At 33.8% G+C, this 26,113-nt stretch overlaps 1 protein-coding gene across 14 annotated transcripts in view; it reads right to left on the bottom strand.

Moving 5' to 3' along the window:
• Positions 1 to 26,113, bottom strand: part of KIF21A (kinesin family member 21A) — a 145,146-nt gene that overhangs the window by 49,875 nt on the left and 69,158 nt on the right. For 8 of the 14 annotated variants that reach the window (XM_027593156.2, XM_027593157.2, XM_027593161.2 and 5 more), the window contains 11 exons: positions 24,499 to 24,721; positions 24,186 to 24,368; positions 22,663 to 22,812; positions 21,817 to 21,951; positions 20,868 to 21,035; positions 18,959 to 19,074; positions 14,264 to 14,459; positions 13,674 to 13,863; positions 13,258 to 13,321; positions 8,229 to 8,432; positions 2,796 to 2,834 (listed from right to left, as the gene is read on the bottom strand). In XM_027593156.2, the coding sequence (XP_027448957.1) occupies positions 2,796 to 2,834; positions 8,229 to 8,432; positions 13,258 to 13,321; positions 13,674 to 13,863; positions 14,264 to 14,459; positions 18,959 to 19,074; positions 20,868 to 21,035; positions 21,817 to 21,951; positions 22,663 to 22,812; positions 24,186 to 24,368; positions 24,499 to 24,721 (1,668 nt within the window). The remainder of the gene's footprint in view (positions 1 to 2,795; positions 2,835 to 8,228; positions 8,433 to 13,257; positions 13,322 to 13,673; positions 13,864 to 14,263; positions 14,460 to 18,958; positions 19,075 to 20,867; positions 21,036 to 21,816; positions 21,952 to 22,662; positions 22,813 to 24,185; positions 24,369 to 24,498; positions 24,722 to 26,113) is intronic. The other 6 variants (XM_027593159.2, XM_027593160.2, XM_027593169.2 and 3 more) reach the window with 1 other exon arrangement.

Raw genomic sequence — 26,113 nt, 5'->3', positions numbered from 1 at the left:
ACTTTTGTACTCACAGCAAGATAAATCACTTTTTCCTTGTAAGCTCTTTTCAGAGTTTATTTATGTGATCATTTCTTTAATTTCTGTCTTCCCTACTAAACTGTAAGCCTTGTTAGGGCAGGGATCATGCCTGTTTGACTCAACATTATGCCCCCCATACCCAGGGGATGTACATAATAAATATGCAGTGTTTACTAAATATATTAATCTCTATTACTGTGCATGAGCACCTGTTTGTCACCTCTATGTGTCTCGTGCACTAATTATGTTGGAGTCTAATGGCACAGGCTGAAAGATGCATAAAGATGGGTAGAAGACAGCATATCTCTAGAGTGAGAAGGAAAAACCAGTAGTAATACCAATAAAACAATCTTAACTGGAGAGAAATCAAGTAAATTATAACAGGGTGCCATGAGTGTTGTTAAATCATTTTGTTAGAAAAAAAATGATTATACTGAATGCCTCTCTTACATCACTTGTATTATATACTAGAGCTGTTGATTTTCCATCACGCAGTTCCAACTGAAACTCTAGAAAGAAACTCCCCTTCATCCATCACCCCACTCAAAGGATAGTATGGGGCACTCAAACAGACTATACTTGAGGTTTAGGACTGAGGTTAAGGTTAGGACAGGTGAATGTGTTTGGAAAGAAATTTCCCATCACCATTCCCCAGTTTCTCCCCTATGAAGTCTTCCTTCCTCACCTGTAAATTGTTGCAACACACAATTTTTGTTATTGTTGGTTGTTTCATTATTTAAGCTCCAACCCAAATTCTCTTTTACTCTGGTTTATAGCTAGATGACCACTTTATTGCAACCCTCCTACTTTCTTCAAGTCACCAGTATCCAGCAAATGTTTTCACTTACATATAAAGGTAATTCATATATTATGTGCTATTCATGCCAATTTTGATGCAGAAAGATCAACAGTTATAACTTTACATTATTAATTTACCTTTATCACTTAAAACTTAAGTTTTTAAAATACAAGTTGATACTTTATAATTATTGTACCTCAAATATTCAAGTTTTCCTCAATAAACTGAGACAAATTGATATCTAAAATAACTAAGAAGCACGAAAGATATTTAAGTTTGCATGTTACACAGAATCAGAATTTTGAAGTTGGAAGGAACACTAGTGATCATGCAGTTTAACCCCTTTGACATTTCACAACCAATGTCAACATTTTTGTTGACAACCTAAAAAGAAACTGCAGCCCGGGGAAGTATCTTGACTCCCCGGCTGGTATTCTAGAATCTTACACTTAAAGTCCAGTTCATAGACATGGGAGCATGAGCTTCACCCAGAAGCTAGTGAGATAGTCAAAATCTCAACTCCACCTCAGTTTTACTGAATCAGAATCTTCATTCTATCAAACCACTCAGGTGATCTGTATACATATTCACGTTGAGAAAGCCCTGTCCTAGAACATAACACTGCTATGCTTTTGCCATCCTTTAGGGGATGCTATAAAAACTGGAAGCCAACTTCACTCACTAAAGACAAAGGACTTGAAAATTTTAAGGTGGAAGGGTGGCTTCCATACATTACTTTAACTATGCATTTTATTTTGACCTTCTGAAGTAGAAAAAATCTCGCATTTTTAATGCTATAATTTGATTCGTATAATGTCCTAAACACATGCTAATTAGGTGAGTTCTAGTGCAAACAATCAGAATTACATTCTCATTATAGAATACTTTAAATAAGTTATAGAATTATAGAATAAAATTATAGATACTGCAGAACACTAAATAATATGTGGAATATAATTGTGGAATGTAAATTATTAAATAATTTTAAGAAAATAAAATTTTTAAGCTTTCATATTTAAAATAAGATATTACTGTAACTAATTATTGCATAGTAAAAGTTCTCAAAAGGCTTATTTTAAGTAAGAGATGAAATTTCTAAAGCGGTGCTTCTAAAATATTTAAATATTATTTTCTTAATCATTTTGATGATATAATCTGGAGGTTTAGAAAAATCTATGAAGAGAAGTTCTGATAAGAAGTAAAATCCTACTTAATCCTGGTTTAAATAACTATAATTCTGAATGACTAAAATATTAATTTTTATTATATGGAGAGTTCAGAAACATGCCTCTAAATTTTGCTCAAATTTTAAGCAAAAAAAAGAAAATACCTGTTTCTGATCCTCACCTCAAATACATTTTAAAAGCAACACTTATTTTTCTAATTCAACCTTAAAAACGCCTTATAAATCTTATCTGTAATAAGGCCACATTTTCCTGTTGCTTTGTTGCCATTTAATGTTGTTTTCCAACAACTACTAAAATATTTGTATATACAAATACGTTTGTATTGCAAATATAATATTCCAAAACTACACCAAATAAGGAAGAGAGAAGAAAAGCCACCTGTGACTTAGCATGGGCTGCAACAAAATCTCAATTCCCACCCAATTAAAAATTCCCAGTCTGCTCACAAGCTTTTGAAAGATACATTCTGAAAGTCCATGGTGGGTTTTTGAGGGGTCATTTTTAGTCTAAAATAGGTAAGTCACCATCATAATTATGCTAGTTTATTCAGAAGTCACGTGAAATTGCCTGAATTTTAATCCATGTAACTTGTGAGGGTTTTCTTCTGAAAAAGTAGTTTCTAGAAATATATTTGATGTATTTGTCAATTTTATAAAATCATCATTAATTTTAGGAGCACCAAGCTAATCTAGTCTGAAACAATCTATAATTCTATAACATATTTCCTTGTGAATGGCAACTAAGTATTTAAATGACATTTTAATAAAAAACCTGGGAAATATTCCAACCTTCTTTCTTCTCGATTGCTTTCCTCAAGTTTCTGTAGCCTTCAAAATCACGAGGCACAGTATTGGAAGGCCAAGCCAATGAAGGACAAACCAGACAGTAAAAAGCGAAAGTGATAAGAAGGTAAAAATGATACATGAGCTTGAAGACTTTAAAATAAATTTTAAAAGATATCATCAAAGGACAATACACAGTAAAAAGGCAATACATTTTGTATGAATAAAAAGTAAGTAGAAAAACAAGCAGCATTATATCTAAGAAGAGTATATAGGCTATAGTTGAAATTATTTAGCAGTAAAATGTAGAGTCTCAGTTTATATAACTTGATCAGTAGTAAGAGTGTTTGGATGCCATTGCTTTTTTTAATCTGAAATGGTTCAATTTTCTCAGTTTCCCCAAAAAAGCCCACTTTCAATGATATCCTCTTCCTTTTAAGCCTTCCCAAAAGACCTTTTTATGGCATCATTAAAAGAACTTCAAAAAGTAATGCCTTTATACCATAATATGAAAATACCATTAATACTACATACTAGAATGCTACTTCTAAAACTTGTTTTCTATTTTTAACATACTACATGTGAACATCACTAAATCTAAAAAAAAAAGTTCTATTTCAAAATTATACATGAAATGGTATTACAGTCAAATGAGTATGATTGTTATGATATCAGTGAAAAACTGTAATTTTATTAATTGAAAATAAAATCTCATAATATCACTGTTCTAATAATTAAAAACTATTAAAAGGATTAAGGCAAAGGTGGCAATAAAATGGGAAATGTAGTACTTTCCATTAGTAAGATTGTTCTTGAATCAGAAAAATATAAGAAAAACTAAAACTATGTACTTAAAGACTTTGAAATGTAATTTAAACAACATTCAATACACAGAATTAGGGATCTTTACTCAATGGAATGTACTGGATACCAATATTTATCATATAAACAAAAAGACAGATGTGCTAGGCTCTGATTAAGCATATAGCAATCTTGATATAGCACACTTGCAACGAGAATTCCAAAAATATTTTTCAGAATCATCAATATTGAAATGAAATGAAGAGACTGGGCCTTAAGTATAAATTATTTCAAGTCAGTTATTTTCATGTGTTTGCATGTGATTTTTATTTGTTGGCCTGCAACTGTTTTTCATAATCAACTTATATATTGCTATTACAAGAAGAGACTAGCAATCCTTCTGGGAAAAAAATTCTAGAGTGATATTCACCAGGGAGCAAAAGGTCCAGTATAATGGCTAGAAAAAGGAAAATAAAGCCATCACCTAAGTAATCTATGTGTTTCAAGAGTTTCACCCTGACACCACTAAACACAAGTATAATGCAGTCTGATGAATTAGTAAAATTTTTTATAATTCAAGTCATTTAAAGCTAGATATCCAAAAAATGGGGATCAATGCCTAATGTAGGCTTATACTAATGAAAATGAATTACAGTAGCTCAAAGGATATGGTTCCCTGCCAAAGATCCCAAATTTTCTATATCCAATATGCAGAATTTTTGTTTATCTAACACAAGAGAGCTCTATTAAAATGTATGGATGATATGAGCTAATAAGTAGGTAAATGTTAGATGCCTTTTCAATTGTTTCTTTAAACAACACTGCAACAAGTAGTTCAAAAAGACAGTGGGGGGGGCAGAAAAATAAACTAATAATCTGATACTTCATAACTTAAAGGAGTTCAGTTTTTATTCCATTTAGTTCCATTACATGGAGAAAGTATTAAGAGGAGAGAGAACGACAAATCTTGCCAACAATTTCAACATTTCTGTTACTGAAAAAGAGGTAATACAGTCTCTTCAATTATTTCACCTTATTTTGTTACACTCCCTTATTTTCCTATCTACAACTATGGATGATTTTACAGCTCAATAGGAAATAAGCACAGACAGGTAGAAGAATAAACCTTAAACCCCACATATTAGTTAATTTTTGTAGCTTTGATAAAGACTTTGATGTAGAAAAAGGTTCAACTTTCAAGTAAAACAGGACTTATGATGCCCTCCTTGAACATAAAAGCAGTTTCTAACATAAAATGACCCACTTGCCACTCCTCCTACCAACACTTACTTTGTCAGAGGTCCCGTAGCCACTACAACCAAAAACTAACACAAAACAAAGTAAATTAAAAGAAATGGAGCTTCTAAATAATTTGTGGCTTTAGTGGAGAGAAAAGAACACAGCTATGAGAATGAGGGCAGCTTAGGAAATCTGAACCCAAACGTGAAGCCCCAGATAGATCTTGGAAACCCTCAGCTAGCAGAAGGTAAAAATCTTCCCTACAAAACCTTGATTTTTTTTTCTTCATGAGGTCGCTGTCACTCAGTATTTGAATTAATGCTTCCTCTTTCAAAATTACAAACATCCTTAGAAAGGAGGCTTATTGGTTATAATGGGGATATATATATAGTGTGGATTCCTTTAGCCATAGATGGTTTTGCTCCCAAATTTGAATTTAAGGAGAGGACAAAAGGAAGTAGATGATTTTGGAATCAGGAATACTTTGGAATAGGGTGAATTGCATGAGAATTGACCACATAAGGGAGGAATGGACCACGACCGGCTGCATAAGGACACAGGGGGTCAGAAGATGGAATAAAAAGGATGGCTAAGGCAGAAATTCACACTTTTTCCCTGAAGGTTGGCTACATCCACGAAAGGAAAGAAAGCTTTTTTTCCCCTTTTTTTCCTTTTCCCCTTCCATTCTAAATTGCTCTTACCACCCTACAAATTGATTAAAAAAAAAAAATCACTTTATGTGAGTCAGTTGGGAAACCTGGAAAATATGTATTTATAACATTTTCTAGAGAAAAATTAGTCCCAAATTCCAAAGAATTTTTTTCTTTTTTTTTCCCCAAAGAATTTTTAAATGAACTTACTATGTATGTAAGGTTGAGGCAGAATCTAAATTTTACAATGCCTTCTCTGATGAATAAAATAAATAAATATGAGGGATATAAAACAACTCAACCAGAATCAATATACCTAAACAGGAGCTGCTGCCTCCAAAGAGTTCCAGTGGAAGACTAGACAAACTGCAGTCACTCTTTTTTTCAACCTGTAGCAAACCCTTTAGCTAAAATGGCAGCTTCCTATTTTTAAAATAGGAATTTACATTACACACAGCCTAAAAGTTATTAGGATCTACAGCAAAAAGTTAACACTGATAAATGAAATGCTTTAATCAAGCTGAGTAAAACAGTATTGATTTTCATGTTTAAATCCACAACAAGGTTTGAATAGAGTGTGGTAAGAAAAACTGTATTAAATTCTATAAATTTATACGTGGAGTAATACAGATTCATAAACTGGTTCTAAAGGCTGTCATGCAGTTTATGGTACACAAGAAAATTTTTTTCTAGGTTCACACTACATTATGTAGGTTTTAGTTCTACAGAGACATGCTATTATAGCATGTATGTGAAAATGCTTTATAAAGCATTTTTTAAAGTATCATATATGGTTATTAATTTTTAGGAAGCATTAATTTTTCTCATTTTAAGCCATCATTCACTTTTTTCAAGACGATTAAGGTTATATCTCTAAATTTACCTTATCTAGTTTGGTTTATTCCTCACCAATTTTTTTTTATTTCATATCACTTTTTGTTAAAAAATAACACGTTTTTCACTCGGGTTCTTATGTTTAAATACAGTTGTTTGGTAAGGTCTTTTTAGCATTAACATCTGCTATTATTTTTACCATAACAATTATTACATCCACCTTAATCATTGAAATAGCCAATTTTTCACTTTGAAATAACAGCTATTTAATTTTTTTACCTTAAAAGCACCAGGGACAAATGTTAATAATAATATATTTTTCCTTTAGTACTATTTACCAATCAAAATGCTTATCTCCCTGCATTGTCACAAAAATAACCTCCACCAGAGGTATTATTTTAGGGTACCTATGCTCACCATAAAAATATCAAGACAGCCTAGGTTTCTATTGGGATCCCTATTTTTCATTATTCATACCAAACAGGTGATTATGGTAACATCTATAGATTTACCTCAAAATGAAACAACAGAATCAGTTCACGACCTTGAGAAAGATACCCTTTCTTATACTTATTATTCATGAACAAAACCAAGACCTTTAAAAACAAGTCCTAATATTTGATATTTTGACCAACTACGAAACTGAATTTTACAAGAAAATAGTAAGTCGTGTGCAAAAATCTCATTTTCATTCAAGCAGTATGTTGGATCACATATAATTCTGTGATCACTGTTTCAGTTTTAACTACGCTGCATAAAAGCTAATCATTATATATCTTACTGCTGCCATAATCAGTCATCCAAGAAAAACACCTATTAAGACGTTAGTATCTTAAGAATGCAATTTCAGTTGCAATGCCTCCTAACCATAAATGTGTAACTCCTTGTTTTTAATTATTCTAATCATTCCTTTTTAACTGAAGGACACACAGCAGAATTAACTTGAAAAATTTAAATCTCCAATTACTTTAGTCAACTGGACTGTTCAAGGAAGAAATGCCTGGTTGCCTAAATAAATTTCTAAATAAACTGAGCAAAGAAGCAGGTAGACTAAATGTTAATAATAATTCTACAAAGCAAGACTCTTGTAACAAACCATTTGATAGCTGTGCCCCCTTTTGAATATCTAGCCAAAAATGCTTAAAATTAATTTGACTGGCAGGTTTAAAATATATTTAGTAAGTAATGTGACTGCACCACATAATCAATATGTAGACACATAATGAATTTGTGAATATTTAACCACTCACACATTACAAGTGGTCAAATTTTTATTTTCCTCTTCTTCGCACCCAGTTGATTTCAGAGGAAGCTATTATCAGGATGCAAGGAAAAGAAAGCCTAGAACAGTGGTAAAAAGCTGAGTAACTCCTTTTTGATTCAAAAGGTCTAAAATAACATAAATAACTTTGACATAATCAAATTAGAAGCCCTGCAGAAAATACTGAAGAGACCAAATGACATTAAATGACAGCCTGATGGATTAGTTTAGCCTTTAGTTAAACTAATCTAGACGGAATCAGATTATATCCATGAGACTACTTAATTGCATTAGAAAATGGGAAAGAAATGAAAACAGTGAGTGGTAATGGTAGAGCAAGCTTTGCAGAAAAGATGAATGGAATGCAAAAGCAGCTATTTGAAAAATAATAAAATAATTTCTAATAGTAATTTTACCTTGTCATATCTAAATAAAATCTACTACCATATTATTATAATGAACTTATTTTTCTTACATACAAGTAGAGATAAACCATTAAAAGTATATCATTATAATTTTCAGCTAATTTAAATGACATTTCCCTTATTAATATACTGTGAGACTATATATATATACTCACTGTAATTGCAAATTAAGATATCCTGAAAAGAAAGAAAAACAGGGATTCATATAGCAGTGACTTTATAACACTACCTTTTTTTCTTCTTCTTTTCTTTCCTTTTCAGCTTTTCTAAATCTTTCTTAGCTAGATCTATAATTTCAATGGTCTCTTTGTCTGAAGACAGTATAGTAGGAGAGAAAGCTGATGATCCACTAAAATACGGTGATCTTGCTGTGGCTCTTGTCAAGTTTTTTCGAAGGTTCTCATTCACTGCTTCACTTTCTAATAATTTCGCCCTAGTGAATAAAAATATATTTAAACAGGACACATTTTTTATTGTAGTAAACAATTCATAGCATACAATTTATCACCCTAACCATTTTTAAGCATATAGCTCTGCAGCACAATGTGCATCCAGACTATAGTGCAACCACGGCCACCATCCACCTCCAGAACTTTTTCATTTTCTCCAACTAAAACTCTGCACCCATTAAACATTAACTCCTCATTTCCCTCTCCTCCCAGCCCCTAGCAACCACCATGATACTTTCTGTCTCTACAAATCTGACTACTCTAGCAATAAATAGGGAACATTTTAAATATATTGTTTTGTATGCTAAAATGTTATTGAAAATGTATTTCAATGTTGCTACAGGGTAGGTTTTTTTTTTTAAATAAAGGTGCTCACAAACATTAATGTTTAGGATGTTTTTAATTCCCTGATTAAATAATTGTAAATTTGAAATCACATTTTTAGTGCTCAAACGTGCCTATGGTAATTAGATTAGTTGCATTCTGGCCAGTAGGCACTAGTGATGTTGCTTTGTAAACCCATCATTTAAACTTAAAATCCACAAGCAGCATGGTCCCCTTTCTTTCAGTTCCTCATTCATCATGCTATAATAGCATTTCCAAATCTTTGTAAGGAATACTTAGTCGAACTTGCCCCTAACTGGCTGAAAGACATCTGGCTCCTAAGCATAGCGTGGGAAAAGATGGTATCTCCAAGGAAACCTGAGTTTGATAATTGAAAACATTCTTTTGTTTGCTCAAGCAGTCCTAATAATGACAGGAGAATAATGTATGTACTGTCAGTAATATGCAAAAAAAAAAAAATAACATAGGATGACGAGGTTCTAAAAGAGGGGACTCTTGAAACAAAAAGGGATTCAGAGTCCACTAGGCTAGTCTTTTATTGCTACTTGATTTAAACCATCAAGAACACAATTATCTACTCCAATATAATAGATTTCCAAGGTCAATTTGGCAGAAGGGTGATTGAGACAGGGCCATAAGGAGAAAGTACTATCTTACTAGATCTGTCTCAAAACTATATTGCATAGCACTTCTGCTATGTCCAAGCATTTCAGAGAAAGATGTTAGAATAATTTGCAATTTATAAGCTCTAGAAGATGCAGTCAGCTCTGTGTTTTTTCACTATGAAAATTATTCATGATACTGTTGGAAGCAGCTAGAAACAGCATGTACATAAGTCAGTGAATATGTTTCAAGTCAGTATCTTATACATTCTTTAATGAAATTCTTTTATTATATGTCTGGTATCATATGTGAGCAGAATAACAATTACAGTAATTTGAAATGGTTAAGTAGCTGTGTACAAACTTCCAAGTTAAATGATTTCAACATTATTTTAAAGAAACTTCTGAGTATAATGCTGTCATTTTGTTAATCAACAGCATAACCTAGGTATAAAAACTCAGCTTAACTATAAAAACCCAAAGTCAATATTTACATTTTTCTATATTTTCAATATAGCCTGGGCACATAATAATGAATGTTAAGAATCAACAAAAATATAATAAAATAGCTATCAACAATGACCTGTTTTGTATTGGTTCATTTATATAATAACCAGACAAGTTCTTTTTTTTATTACTTGATTTAAGTTTGCATTTCATAGAGGTTTATTCAATGTTTCTTCAATGCTGGTGCTGATAAAAGCTGAAACCTTTAGGGATCAACTCCATAAAGCCCAAGATACATTAGCAGAAGTTGCTTTTTGGGCTTTTTTGATAACAACACTCTCTTTCTTTTCCCACTCACCAATCAACCCTGTTGCCTGCATTTCATTTAACAAGCGACCAAGCAGTGAATCATCAGGGGAAGGATATAAACTTCCTTAGGAAGGAGCAGACTGAGGGCTTGCATCTTAGTTCTGTCACTCACTTGTTGGCTATTAGTCTTTAAAAGCCTCTACTTTTTCCTCAGTAAAATGAGATGAAAGTACATGTTTTCCTATGACTGTTATGAGGATCAATGATATAATGAATTCAGAACTCACCAAACTGCTAATATATTTAATGAATAATAACTATCCTTATCAAAAAGTTGGAAATGATATAATTATCGAGCAGTGGACAATTAAACAAATCAATTACAACCACGAGATAGTACCACATGGAATCATGCAACAATTATGTTAGAAAAATATTTAATAACATTTAAAAATGCTCATATCTTTTTATATTTCAAAGAAAAGATAGCAAAGCAATATATATACCCTTATGTCAATTTTGCTAAAGTATGCATTGAAAAAACATTAAAGAGATATACCAAAATGTTAACATCAGTTCTAGTAATGGTAGCAATATGGTTGACTAATTTTTTTATACTTTCCTATCTTCTCAAAAATTTCTACAAAAATTTTAAGCCCCCCCCAAGAAAACAAGAATTAATTAATTAATTAGTGTCCATTATTATTTCACAATAACTAATGGGACATGTAAATTTATTAAAAGAAAACTAGTACTATTTTGCAATTAGAATAAAACTTTAAATATGAACATTCCCAAGTGGCAATATATCAACATAAATGTGCATTATGTTAAAGGAGCTATGAATAAATGCCTTCCAAAGGTGAAGTTTTGATAGAAATATGGAGTGGAGTAGGATTTAGTAGAGAAAAAAATGATATGCAAACTTGGACCTAAATAATATCACATTAGGCTGTGACATCTTGTTCTTTCATTTGAGCCCCATAATAACTCCTTGAGACTAGCAGGTATTATTACCTCATTCTTAGACATGAACAAACTTAAAGCACAGAGATATTAGGGAACTTGCCCAAGGTCACACACTTATTAATAAATAGAAAATTTAATTTCAATCCAGGTAATCCAATTTAAATTCAAAGCTCATTTATGCCTATTCTTTATGTACATTATTTTTATATTGTAAATTACAGCTTTGGGATTCTAGAAGACTACCATCAGGAGTGGGACACACCTAATTAAAGAACCATCAAAGAAGTTTTGGACAAATAGAGCAAGCCATTAACTTACACCAAGGAAGATTTGATCACTGATTGAACTCAGGGCCTAAGAGTCATCTCTGTTTTCTAAACGGCTTAAAGAATGGTCTTATATCAAGAACTTGAAAAAGAAAGATATTAGATGTTGTGGTTAGCCACTATAAGGAGTAGAAATGATTCTCGTTTGTAGGAAATAATGACACTAGTCAAGCCATTTGTCCTATAGTGAGATCAGGCTTTGATATGGCTTTAGAAGAAAAGAAATAAAGCACAAGAACCAGAGGTTAGAATGAGCCTTAAAAATTGACCAGTGCCAAAGAAATAAAAGAGATACAGAGAAGCAGCCTAAGAGGAGGAAGAGGATCTTTAAGAATTCAAAGATAGAAATATCAGTTATGTCTCAAGGAATGGTAAGAAGGGTCTACAGAGTGAGGGCAGAGAATAAGTTTTTGGCAGTAGGCAGGAAACAGCACTGTCAACACAGGATAGAAACTGTAAGTCCAGATTGGCTGCTGACAGAACCAGGACCCAATGTCCCAAAAGCCTCCACCAAAAAGGTAAAGCTTAGATATATATAGATAGATAGATACATACACATCAAATAAGGGTAACAGTTACTTGAGTAACTTAATCTGCAACCACATCAAATGTCTTATTTGTTTTCACTTCCTGAAACATTTAAGGGATCCAATGCGCCTTGTGGAGGCAGAAACAATGGAAACAATACTCATCTCTGACTCTAACACAGCTCAGTGTTGGAGGGGAAGAGCACACAAATACAAGAGAAGTGTCAGGGTGGCTATGAAAGATGATCCCCCACTTGGTTATTTTTTGCAAATGGGTAGCAAAAATGAGATCTGAGCTACTTATATGCCCCCAACGGAGCTGACTGCAGTTTTACTTCAAGAGAAAGTAGCTCAGCCATCAGGGCAGACCATGGAACCTGAAAATATAGAAATTAACTTTGTCCCTGACCTGCTTTCTAATCTGTATTACCCCAGTCTGGGCTCAGTGGTCTCCTCCACCTTCCCACACCAGGCATGGGTGTTCTTGTAACTAATTTCTATCATTCCATTTACTACATGCGACTATATATGAAAGTTGCCCCACCTAGACTGGGAATTCCTTGTTCATGTCACACTTGCGGAGTTCACGCATGGTGTTTGGCACATGGTGAGCATTTGTAGTATGTTGTATGAAATGAGTGTTGAAGGTGCCTCTGTATGTACCAGAGAGGCAGGAAAATTGGTAGGGATGCAATGAGTCTCACATAAAAAAACAGCTGGACATTTAAAAAATTAGAAATGACCCTGGGGGCTGGATGGCTCAGTTGGTTAAGTGTCCAACTCTTGAGTTCGGCTCAGATCATGGTATGAGTTGTGAGATCAAGCCCCTCATCAGGCTATACGCTCAGCAGGAAGGTCTGCTTGAGATCTCTCTCTCCCTCTCCCTCTGCCATCCCCACTCCAAAATAAACAAATCTTTAAAAAAAAGTTAGAAATGACATTAATGTTGACCATTCCCAAACGGTGGAGAAAGAGGCACAGGGAGGGAAGGCACCAAAAGTAACCTTATAGGTATCAGTTATGCCAGTCCTATACATCAGGTTAGGTAAGCTCCCAGTGAGAAGTACAGTAACTAGATTAGGAGGATAATATGGGAAGAGAAGGGAGAAAAGTAGCTTGGAATATGACATTATGGGAAAGGCAAGTACCTACTAAAATTAACCTCACCAAAGGACTGAAATATCATCGTGAACAGTTACTAAACAATAGCTCAACAAATAACAATATTACTACACTACAAAACCCAAAACATGTGCATTACATATTAAAGAACATGAACTGTACCTGAGATCTTCAATTTCTTTGATGTAACTGTGAATCATATTACTGATCTCCTCATTCCCTTCACCTGCAAGACAGAACATGAAATTAAGAATTTTCTTTAAATTAAACTTCAAAACAGAATCAAAGAAAAAAAGTTATGGAAACAAAATAATAATGCTTTAAAACACAATTCATACAGCAGATTTCCTACCCTTAGTTATATAAGCAGACAATAAAATAATATTACAGAGCTAAAGCCACATTTTGTTTCTTCAAGAATGCATTTTTTATAAATTAAGTATTTAACTTAAAATCACAGACTGTATATACACAGATTGATATTTCTACTTGAAATGTTCCAGGTAATTAATGAGCACAAAGAATGTTCCCTGCCCTCCAGGAGTTAATCCCTCACTTATCCCACTTTATACACATACCTGCTCTGGCAAGAACCTGGTTAGCCTGATCGCTAACAAGCTGTGTGATTCTGGTCCTCAATGCATCAACTGTCTCTTGCATGGCTTTAATTCTTACACGCAGGTTATTATTTTCAGTCTGTAGCATAGCATTCTCATGAAACATGTCATTGATGCTTTCCACACCCTCTTCGTCGATTATTCTTTTACCCTAGGAAAGGAAAATATTTCCTTGCTTGTTAAGGGGTCTTACATACACAAGAGTTTTGTTTAAAGATACAACACATCTTCAACAAAGGGCCCTTTTGTTTTAGTAGCCTTGAGGCAAAAGAGATCTTTTTCCCTCTACTACATCCCTCTGTGGTGCATTTGTCACTAAAGATAGGGACTAAGGAAGGCTTTTGAAACAAGAGGTTGGTCAGGTTGATAGACTGGACAATATTAAAAGTTACCCAAAAGGAAAACTAAAGAATTCGATCTCCAAAAGGAAGGAAGCTACTATTTTGACAGACAAGAGACTCTGGAGATATGTTATGTATAAGCCATCACAAGAAGGCATCACTTCTTCACAAGATACACCACAAAATGCAAAGTCAAACCCATTCACTCACTGTTTTGTACTCCATGAGCTCCATCTGAAGCCGTGTGATCTCACTACGAAGTGCATTGATTTGCTGACTAGCTCTGTCCTGATTGACCATCACCTTGTTCTTGATATTTCTAGCTCGATTGGCATATTTCAGAGTATTTAAGGTTTCCATAAAATCTCTGTCTGAAGGGCTAACACATGCTATCATGATTGTTTGGCTGAAAGTTAAAAAGAATAATTAGGTTTACAGAAAAAAAGCACATAAAATACTGAAATAAGCATTTTTAATATCCTGCCTTTTTTCTTATCTTCAAGATACTAAAAGATTGATACTACTAACTTAAAAATAAAAGCAAATTTATAAGTTCCCATGCTTTAAGACTATCTACTTAGGTGAAATTGGGGAAAATGAAATTATATTATTTTTCTTTTACCCATAATACTTTGAGAAAGTGCAAGTGCATATATTTATTTCTCATCTCTTTATAAAATATTTCTGAAGCAATGCAAACAAATAATTCTAAAATTTAACCTATCCATAGTAATGACAAACTGTATTCAAAAATCATTTCTTTCATTACCTACATAATATTTCAGTATTACACATTTATTTTCTTTTTATTTAATTATTTGTATCCTGAATTTTTTTTAGATTTTATTTATTTATTTGACAGAAAGAAAGTGAGAGAGAGAGCACAAGCAGGGGGAGCGGCAGGCAGAGGTAGAGGGAGAAGCAGACTCACTGCAGAGCAGACAGCATGACTTGGGGCTCGGTCCCAGAACCCTGAGATCATGACCTGAGCTGAAGGCAGATGCTTAACCAACTGAGCCACCCAGGCACCCCACTTGTATCCTGATTTTTTGTCAGCAAAGAAATTTACACAAAATCCTATCATCTGAACAAGAAGAATATTTAGTAAATCCACATGTTTTACATTATAAAACCTCATTTGTGACTGAGTGGTCAAAGTTCCTGAGTTTTTGGCCAGATTACACAGAAAGAAAAAAGGAAAACAGTTCTTTTTGGTCAAGATGAATTGCTTTGTCAACCAAAGAACAGGATAGCGAAATGCTTAGTATTCCCCGCTATTTTGTCAATGAAACAGACATGGAGATTGTAATCAGAATTTAACACTAACTGGAAAATGTATACGAACAGCAATTAAGGAGCTAATTTACCCACTCTTATAGGAAATTTATGCCTATTAATTCTAATCTGTAGCCTCCTAGTTGGCTTCCGCTGCCACCTTCCACTAATAATCTCCACACAGCACTCATAGTAACCCTTTTAAAAGGGGTCCCATTCAACCCATCTTTTTCCCTTAACAATGCTTGTTTTTTTAAATATATATTTTTTATTTTTTTAAAGATTTTTATTTATTTATTTGACAGAGAGAGACACAGGAAGAGAGGGAACACAAGCAAGGGGAGTAGGAGAGGGAGAAGCAGGCTTCCCGCAGAGTGGGGAGCCCAATGCGGGACTCAATCCCAGGACTCCAGGATCATGACCTGAGCGGAAGGCAGATGCTTAACGACAGCCTCGCAGGCACCCCTTAACAATGCTTGTTAATCTGTATTTACTCTTACTATTTTTCAAGATCCAACACTGGTATCATCTAGTCCAAGAATTCAAACTTCAGTTTGCCTACTCTCTTTCTTTTCCTCATATCCTCTATGTATCCCTTTTTTGTTGATTTTATTATTATTATTGTGAAAGTTTATAGACCCCAACTCTTAGACCCTAAACTCCTAGAGGATAAGGATCATCAAGTTTTATTCATCAATATACTTTGTATAACCAATACTGGAATCTAATCTAGGTCATTAGGAATTGTGATGTGTGTCACGTATATATATTTACTTATTAGAGACCCAGAAAGTTAAAATAATTCATGCAGAGGAGCCTGAGTGTCTCAGTCAGTACTCTGGCTCAGGTCATGATCTCAGGGTGCTGGAATCAAGCCCCGCATCGGCCTCTGCTCAGCAGGGAATCTGCTTGTCCCTCTCCTTCTGCCTCTGCCCCTGCTCCCTGCTTGTGCTCTCTGTCTCTCTCTCTCAAATAAATCAAATCTTTTAAAAAAATAATTCATGCATCTCTAGCTCTCTCTTTTAATGAAGAAAATAAGGTAATCAAGTGAGAGTGATGGTTATGGACACTGATTAGAGAACAGGACTACTCAAAGTATAATCCTCAGTTCAGTGCAAGTCTAATTATTTGTTACATGTTCACAATAAATACAGAAATTAAGCGTAAGCATTTTAGACGTTTACAACATTCGAACTTGCTATAATCCATGACCTCATCTCACTGAATGTAGTATAGAGCAGTTCAGTGTTTTCAAACTTACATGGTAAGTCACAAATGGGCAAGCTGAGTATAGTCATACACAGTACAAACCCACCACAAATTGGGGAGTGGGGTAGAAGAACTTGCCCTTCACAACTATTTTGAGAAGCACTGGGATCAAGTGCTAAAGGAGAATGGTGAAAGTCAGGAATGAGAGGAGCTAAGATCTATTGTATAGGGAAAAGATCACATACTAAATAAAATCCCAAAGATACAAATTTCAAGAATGGCTGTATTTATGAAAAATTCAAAGAAAACATTAAAGTTGTTTATTTTTAAAATTTATATAAAACCACAATTCTGTTTTAAAGGAAACATATTACTTAAATAGGTTATTATGTTATATATCATATATTATTTATCACGTTATACCATATGTCATATTATATCATACATTAGGGAGGAAATACATCACAATGTTAACAGTAGTTACTGTAGGTAATAGAAATATAACTGATTTTTATCTCTGCTTTACGTGTTTCTGTCTTTTTCAGAATTTTTGCTATAAATTTGTTGTAATGTTGTATTAAACATTATAAATTTGTGAAAGCCAGTTTCATTAAGAAAATAAAAGTCACTAAGTTATGCACATAGACACAGATTTTTTGCAATAATGTCTTTGATCTAATTTTTCTTTTTTTTTTAAGATTTTATTTATTTGACAGACAGAGCGAGAGAGCACAAGCACGGGGAGCAGCAGAGGGAGAAGCAGACTCCCCGCTGAGCAGGGAGCCCGACATGGGGCTCGATCCCAGGACCCTGAGATCATGACCTGAGCCGAAGCCCAGTGGAATGAGCCACCCAGGGGCCCCCTAATTTTTCTTTTAAGAGTAATTTGATACAAACTTTACAAAACGAAGGTATTCTGTTCTCTAAGATGTATACAAAGTATAATGCTTTTGAACTAGAAGTTCAATTTCAAAATTTTAAGCAGGAATTGAGGCTCATTAAGGATGGAATTAGAAGAGGTTTTTTTCTGCTGAAGAGTTACCACTCAGTAAGGAAATGGGTGAGGAACATCTGAGACTGTAGCCAATCACTATCTAGCTGTAGCCAATCTGAAACTCCAGAGGAATTCAAGACCCACAGTGCAAATATCTTAGACTGCTTATAGGGCAAGCAAACCTTCAGAAGCATTAAAGTATTCAAAAGTACTATAAAGGGAAGACATTTATCATCTCTGCTTTGTTTTATAATTAAGAAATAAATATAGGAAAGGACTACAATTTAGCAAACCTGAAAAATTTCTATTTGGCTTAAAAACAAAAATTGGTCTCATTATAGTTAAGACCCAGATTGATATTATTATCAAAATTATCAAAATTCTTTGGATAATAGTTGTTCAAAAAGGAAATCTGTAAATGTAATTACCAGATAATTTTATAGCATCTAATAATCTTTCCAATAAATGTGTCAGACCATTGAAAACACTGTAAAATAGATTCACTGTGGTTGTCTGTAACTTGTTCCATTACACTATGATTGAATTTAAATGCCAAAAATGTTTCCACTTGTAAAGCCTACATGTTGATGTTTACAAAAAGGAATGTATTTACTACTAAAAGAATGAGTTTAGCTGATGAAATATATCAGATTGATGCAAAGTATAGAAAAAGAGGAATATCAGTGATATTGACAAAGTTAATAAACAGCAAACACCCTGTATTCATTCAATTGACATTAAAAAAAGTTTTTCTGCATATAAAAAAAATGTTAAATGTTAGGAGACTTTGGGGCACCTGGGTGGCTCAGTTGGTTAAGTGTCTGCCTTCAGCTCAGATCATGATGCCAGGGTTCTGGGATCCAGCCTGAGGTTGGGCTCCTTGCTTAGCAGAGAGCCTCCCTCTCCCTCCCCCTCCCCCCACCTCATGCATATGCTCTCCCTCTCTCTCTCTGTCTCAGATAAATAAATAAAATCTTTAAAAAAAAATTTAGGAGACTTTGTAAAAAGTATCAATATTTAATTACCTTGTAATTACCTAGGAGACAGCATTTATTTTTCAACAAAATTGTATTAGGTATCTGCTATGTGCCAAGCACTAAAAGCAGAAATTATGATATAGTAGAAAAAGTACATTCACTTACAAGCTAAGTGATTTTGAATAAATTACTTAACCTCTATGGATTTCAATTTCCTTATCTGTAAAATAGCAACAATAACACCTACATCAAGGGATATTATTAAGGATTTTGTGAAATAATCACATACAAAAAGACTCACACATTTTAGGCACTTAAAAAGTATTAGTTCCTCATTCTATTAATTTGCTTTATAATAAAAACAGTTCTTAGAAATCACTTTACAAATTTACTTTAAAATTAATAAGTAAGTGAAATTCAGGAATATGGAGGATAATCACTTATGCATACCTATTACCCCCGAGGGAATCCTGTAGCAGTCTTGTCAGCTTAGAATCTCTATAGGGGACATGGGTGGCCCTCTTGCTCTTATCTCCCAGTGCACTTATTACATTGCCAAGTGCCAACTAAAAGAGAGAGAGAAGAAAGTAATAAAATTTTAGTAATTATAACACTTTTAAATAAAAAAGCTTATAAAGAATAATATGGAGACTTGACAGAATTGAGAAGATGTTTGATTTTGTTTCACATTTGTATTTTGAAGTATGAAGTATACTTCAAGTTCTTCTATATTAACTACTAAAAACTAACACCACTCAAAATGTAGTGCTATAATATACCCATAACTCACATTACCTAAAATTTCTATTCAGAGATTTTCTTTAAAAATAGAAATGTGATAAAATTGGCACCACTTAACCATCTCTAGAATTATCAGAACATCAGGTTGTATCCTCAGAAAATTGTCAATTCATGTTTCAAATTCTTCTCAACTCTATGAAGAAATAAAATGTTTAGGTAGTTTAACAAATTCATGAAGTTTTCTTACTGCAATATAGCTTCCTTGTGGAAAAACAAAATCTTCTTGAACCATAATAAAAATATCAGTATTATTTTTCTGAACAAGGTGTTCCTAACACAGGTGTAGCTATCTCTAGAAATACAATGAGTCTATGAGCTATTCATCCAATATTTAAAAAGTAGGTCAAATTACAGAACTCTCTCGTCACTCCTCCTGACACTCCTACTGTTTTTCCTACCACAGTGAACTGGCACCTAAAGCATAAGCACTATCCTAGACCTTGGTCACACTCTCCTTCAGTAATGCAAACAGATAATCACGATGTTTTTGTCAGGACCAATGGATCCTGCAAAGACTGGCATCAGCATCACATTGTGTCTTAGTGTCTTCTCCAGAGAAGCTTCAGTTTTAACCACTGGCCACACTGAAACTTTACCAGACGTATCTGAACACGTTTCAGTGGCCTAAACAAAAAAACAGACCAATGGCTTTTGTTTTTTCCTGACAGCACAAATGGAAATTCTACCGTGATTTTATCTCCTACACAAAGTCTAGGATCCAGGTCACTCCCTTTAACACTAACACTGAACCATAGTGTAAGCATCAAGATGGGTGTTGGAGTTGGGAAGTCTGGCTCTCTCTACTCAGTCCTGGTTGTTAATTTCCACCCCAAATGAGTTACAATCATCTAGGAGCAAATCCTGGACAACAGTAAAATAGGACCATCTGATTGGAGTCCCCAGCTCTAGGCAGGAAGGGAGAGCAGCAAAGCAGAAAACACAGACCCTGATGCTATCTGCATTTAGGGATGCCACTACTTTTATGCAGGAACACACATCCAATTTTATAATGAAAGTCAATAGGAAAAGATTTATTATACAAAAACTTGCCCTAAAACTTTTTTATCTATGTAACAGAAGCCTTATACTAACAAACACAAGGTGGTTTGCCATGAAAACCACCACTAAGTGGCATGGTATTAAAATTAACTCCTAACAGGAAAATTTTCAAAATTCTCATTTTAAAACGATCATTACTTTAAAAAAATTGATAATTCCCAAAATAAAATGACTGACATAAAATGTTAGCAAAAAATCTACTTTGAAAGTCATCCCATGAAATATTTAATATTAAATGCTGATTTTGACAATTTATTTTTAAAGGTGGGAAGAATTTTTAAAATCATTTCTACTATATATATTATTTTCTGCATATATCATAAAATTTAATCCAACTAAATTTATACACATGTAAAAATTTGCAATGTTTTAAAGAAAGAAAGCCTATAATGTGCATTACTCCTAAGTTTATAAGTTTATTGTAACTTTCATTTCTCAGCTCAGCACATGAAGGATTTCCACTTGGGTATTATGTGTTACAGAAGGGAAAAGCACATACAAGTCCACAGTTGATGGAAATGCCTTCTTTTGCCCTCTCGCCAGTAGCTCCAGTACGCTTCAGTCTTTCTGATCCTGCCAGATCAACAAAATGGAACTTTGCAGTCAAGGTTTCAAATTCATTCAGCTGTGATGATTCAGAAATCACCTTATTATCAGTTGCATTTTCCTGCAATTGAGGAAAATAATAAAAAATATTTTATTAATGTGACACTAAATATCCTCCAACCCCACCTTGCACTCATTATGCATATATTCAATAAATATAAACATAGCATTCAAAAATAGGCAAGTAGCCAAATAAATTTAATACAAAAAAAATCTACCGGCAATAAGAAGTTTAGGCAAAGGTAGAAAGAAACTTGCCAGTCAGAAACCAACTGTTATCAGCTGAGGCTTTGCTTATGTTGATGAAGAGAAACCTGTAATGCACAGTCCTCAAAAGCAAAGGGTCTCGGGTGACTACATCCATCACCATTAAGCCAGGGCTTGCTTTCTAGTTGCTGCAGACACATATCCATTTTTTTTATTTCAAAATCTTACATAGTTGGCCAGCTTCAGTTTAAATACAATCAGAAGCATCTCATTAAGAAAAGGAATCATTAGCCAAACTAAATTTGGCTTAAATGTACTCTCCTGGGATTTATGTGGATTTTTAGGAAAATGAAGCCTGAAAGTGTAAGAAATTAGAACTAAAGGAGCGCCTGGGTGGCTCAGTTGGCTAAGTGTCTGCTTTCAGCTCAGGTCATGATCCCAGAGTCCTGCGTCGGGCTCCCTGCTCAGCTAAATAAATAAATAAGATCGAAAGGAAGGAAGAAAGGAAGGAAGAAAGGAAGGGAGGGAGGGAGGGAGGGAGGGAAGGAGGGAGGGAGGGAGGAAGGAAGGAAGGAAGGAAGGAAGGAAGGAAGGAGAAAAGAGAAGAGAAAGAAAAAATTAGAACTAAAACTCACAGCATCTATTTGGGGACACATTCTGGTTTGACACAAATGAATGGTAAAAATGGCATGTGAACGAGAGCTCTGAACATTCATCTGGGTACTAGCAGTTGTCCGGGATAAAGCACCCAGCTTCAAACACTGCATCATCTGGAAAGGAAAAGAAAGATTTTACTTGAACAATATTTAAACAAGACACCATACAATCAGAAATCTAAGCTAATGGTCAAAACCTACCATATTAGGGGATATAAAAGATGTGGCTTTTCATATTATTTTAGTTACAGGCACTTTCTGAGCTGAACTTCTCAGTATAATAGTGTATTATTTTTTTAATAGGAGAAAACACTGAGATTCCATTGTTTGTCATTTGCTGACATTTGCAGCTTCCATTCCAAAACTGTTACAGTAGAACACTTGGGAACAAACTAAGCAACAAGTTGAATTACTGGGGCCCTTCTATATCTTCTCTTGAAATACTTTTCTGTAACTTTTCTTAATAGTTTCCCTTTAGGAACCATGCTATAGTCCTACATACGTGACAGCAAAAGGAAACCAAGGATTGGCATCTCAGCCTTCACCTTCAATGATCTAACTCTCTCTAGCTGTGAAAGAAAACTATACATACATTGCCTTAGATTCTTTTCATGCTATGATAAATGTACTGACTTTATCATAACCTTGACATTGTAGATAATAAAATCCTGATATAAAAAAATATGGGGGAAGAAGACAAGATTTTTAACTCTATATTACACATATGGATACAAATTTCATTCTTGATCTCAAGCAAACTATCAGTAAAGCTGATGATTAAATAAAGCCAAATATATTCTATTTTAACTTTAACATAAATGTCACCTCTGATTCTGTATTCACAGTACGTGTTGTGACGCCCACAGTATAAATTCCTCCAGTTGAATCTTCATGAATTCTTATATTTGATTTTTTATTTTTTGCATCAATATCACGAGTGGTATCAAATAAGTCAAGGACCTCTTCATTATATAGCTATCACAAAGAAATATTATAAGCTTAATTTTAGTAGAAATTGCCTCATGGCTATTAACATATATTGCATATTATCTTTCTAACATATCTTAAAACATTTTCAAAATAACATATTTCTTTAAAATAACACATAAAAATGAATGATAAAATTATTACTACAAATACAAATAAATGTCAGATTTCTTTATATGAGTAAGAACAGTAAATGACTTAATCATGACTAATGAGTTGAAAACTAGCTAAAATGATCTATTAATCATTTGCAAGAGATAAACAAATATTTATAAATATTAAGTAAATGCAGAAATACCAAAAGCAAACAAATCTGAAGCTTAGAGAAGATTTTAAGAATTTTTACTACTTCAGCTAAAAATATTTCCTATTGTCCTACAACCTTTCTTAATGTATCTAAAAATTAATACTTAGTATTTTTCCAAGGTCAGCAATAATATTACTGTTTCTGTATCAATAGTGGCTAAGAAGATTATACCTTAGAAGAGGATGCATACACCTATTTTTCTATCAATATGCTTATAGTCACAATGCCTAACAACATTTGGACAGTGAAAGGGAAGGCAGAAAACACTGTTTCTTTTCTTTTCCACTACTAATTACCTTTCTTTTGGTAAGAAGTACATAGTTACATTAGTCTCAGTTTTTATTAAATTGGGATGTCCACTAAAACCAGGAGTAAGATAATTGATGTTAATTTGAATTAGGTTTTCTATTTCATGCTATATAATCCTAAACAAACTATTTCATCAATGATCAAAAATGATTAGCTCAGGCAATCTAGACTAGAACACTCTTTGAACAAAGCACCCAGAATTATAATGTTGCCATCCACCTAACTGCAATATTGCTCAAATCCCAGATGTCCTCTTACTGTCATGTTCCTCCCACCAGACTAGACTGCCCTAAATTAATCCAAACCTGCCCCAACCTTTGGACATTGCATAAAACATAGGCCTATCCTTGCAGCAATACCAGTTTTTGCAACCCAACTAGTGCTATAGCCTCAATCCTATTATTCTGCACATCTCCCCTCCTTCTTAGCTGCTGAGTTCCCAGATCTTTGTGAGCCTGCCTACACTACAACAGTAATTATAAGATGGAGTCTGAAATAAACAATATTGTTTTACCCTATGGACTCCGGTCAAGTGTTTATAATTTTTAATACCAATAAGAAAGAATATTTATTATTTATTATCTATTGTTACTATGACCTATTACCTAAAATTAATTTACTCAAATGTTATTTATTAAGCACTAAGTGCCAAATACTATACTAGAAACTGGGAGTATAAAATCATAAGAGTTATGGTCTTAAGGATAAGATATAAAGGAAACTAATGACACAATTAGACTATTACCTCTAAGAATTGGGCATTCACTTTAAAATCTGGAGGAGGAAGCCCATTTTTAATTGCAGTGTGTTTTTTTTCTTCAATACTCTTGAAAAGGTGTTTAACAGCACGAGAAATAATACCCTGTTCTTCCTCGATGATGTTAACATCAAATCCTGTTCCCATTGTATATGTTTTGCCAGCTCCAGTCTGAATAAAAGAAGAGAACAAAGAAAAATGCATGCTTGATATCAATAACATAAGTTCAAGAGACAAAAAGTGCAAGTGAATTGACACTTCTGAAAAGTTACAGCTTCTATGAAAATAATTTGGTACTTACTTGTCCATAGGCAAAAACAGTAGCATTGTATCCTTCAAAACAACCTTCAATTAGTTTTTCTATACATTGAGTGTAGATCTGCTCTTGCTGAGATTCAATGTCAAACACATAATCAAAAGTAAAAGCTTTATCTTTCCCTAGGAAGACCTGAGGTTCTCCTGGTGTGACAGATGTACAAATATGGCATCCTTCAATCTTCTCTTTGGCAAGCTGTGGTCTTATTCTGTGAGAAATAGTTGGAAAAAATAAAATAAAATGACTGGAAAAAAACTGAAAGACACAAAACTTAAAAATTCCTAGCCAAATCTTTTAAAAACACTAATGTAATCTACTACTGCCTCTTCCTTTGAAAAGTTTAAATAAATTAAATTATACTGGGTCAATTTCAGTATGAGTTACTTGACAATCTCAAAAAATCATGAACAAGAATAAAATTAATCTTAAAATTAAATAATTTTGTGGGTGAATGCTTTTCCACAACTGTAACAAATTAAACACTCAGTTAAAATAAATTCTGCCACCAAAATTCTGTTTGTTGTTGTTATTTTTGTTTTAAGTTTCTTCTCTTTATTTCCAGAGATGACAATAGCCAAAAGTGAGAAATTAAGGACATATTTATCTTGATGCCCCTGACTTGCCTTTTTTGCAAATTCTTCACCAGTGGTTTCCAAACTTATTTAACCATATCCTTCTGTCAGCTTAACATCTTGAAGCACACTCTCACTATATATATATATATTTATATTTATATGTATGTATTCATTACAAATGATATGCACTCTATTGATGTGTCATGTATTATGACATACACAAAAGCAGAATTTTGTAAAGAAAGAAATTAAAAATAAAAACAAAGAGAAGTTCCAATATTTTCTCTCCAAAACCCAGTGAATCAACATGCACCCGAAAACTCAGGGGAAAATAGACTTGAATAGTACAGCTTTTATCAGTCAGCAAGGAACAATGTAACTGCCTCAATTTGTAACACTTCCCCACATTCTTTAGAAAGTTCTGGTTTGGAGCAGATGCAACTTCACAAACAAATTGTTCCTGAAAGTGAGGCACAGGTGATTCTCTTTGAACATTCTGCTTTATAATTCAGCTTAATGTTAGAGGAAAACTTCAGTGCCATGGACATGAATTCAACTGAAGCCTCCTTAAAGAATTATAAACTTTATTTGGAAATATAATGACTTATATGAGCTTAGCATTAATAAATACATGTTTGTAATAATTAAAAAAAAAGAGGGTGTCCTCTCTCTACTTGGAAAACCACAGCATTATACCCACCCTACACTCAACCCCTATCTACTCCAGATTCTCGTACTTTCCTCTTTTGCTTCTCTTCCCAATTTCAAGTCCTCTTTTTAAAGAAGGAGAGTAAACATGGTGATATGTTGCTAACAGAACAAACCAAAATCTGGTCCTATTCTATTTAATCTATAAAAAGATGATCCTGGGGTGCCTGGGTGGCTCAGTTGGTTAAGCATCTGACTCTTGATTTCAGCTCAGGTCATGATCTTGGTGTCTTTCGATCAAGCCCTGCATCTAGTCCCACTTTGAGCCAAGTCCCATGGCCCTGTAGGGCTGCACATTTGGCAGGGAGTCTGCTTGA

This window comes from Zalophus californianus, chromosome 9 (genome assembly GCF_009762305.2).
Source record: "Zalophus californianus isolate mZalCal1 chromosome 9, mZalCal1.pri.v2, whole genome shotgun sequence".
Classification (NCBI taxonomy): Eukaryota; Metazoa; Chordata; class Mammalia; order Carnivora; family Otariidae; genus Zalophus; species Zalophus californianus.
The sequence above is the reverse complement of the archived record's forward strand: the minus strand, read 5'-3'. Positions and strand labels throughout refer to the sequence as shown.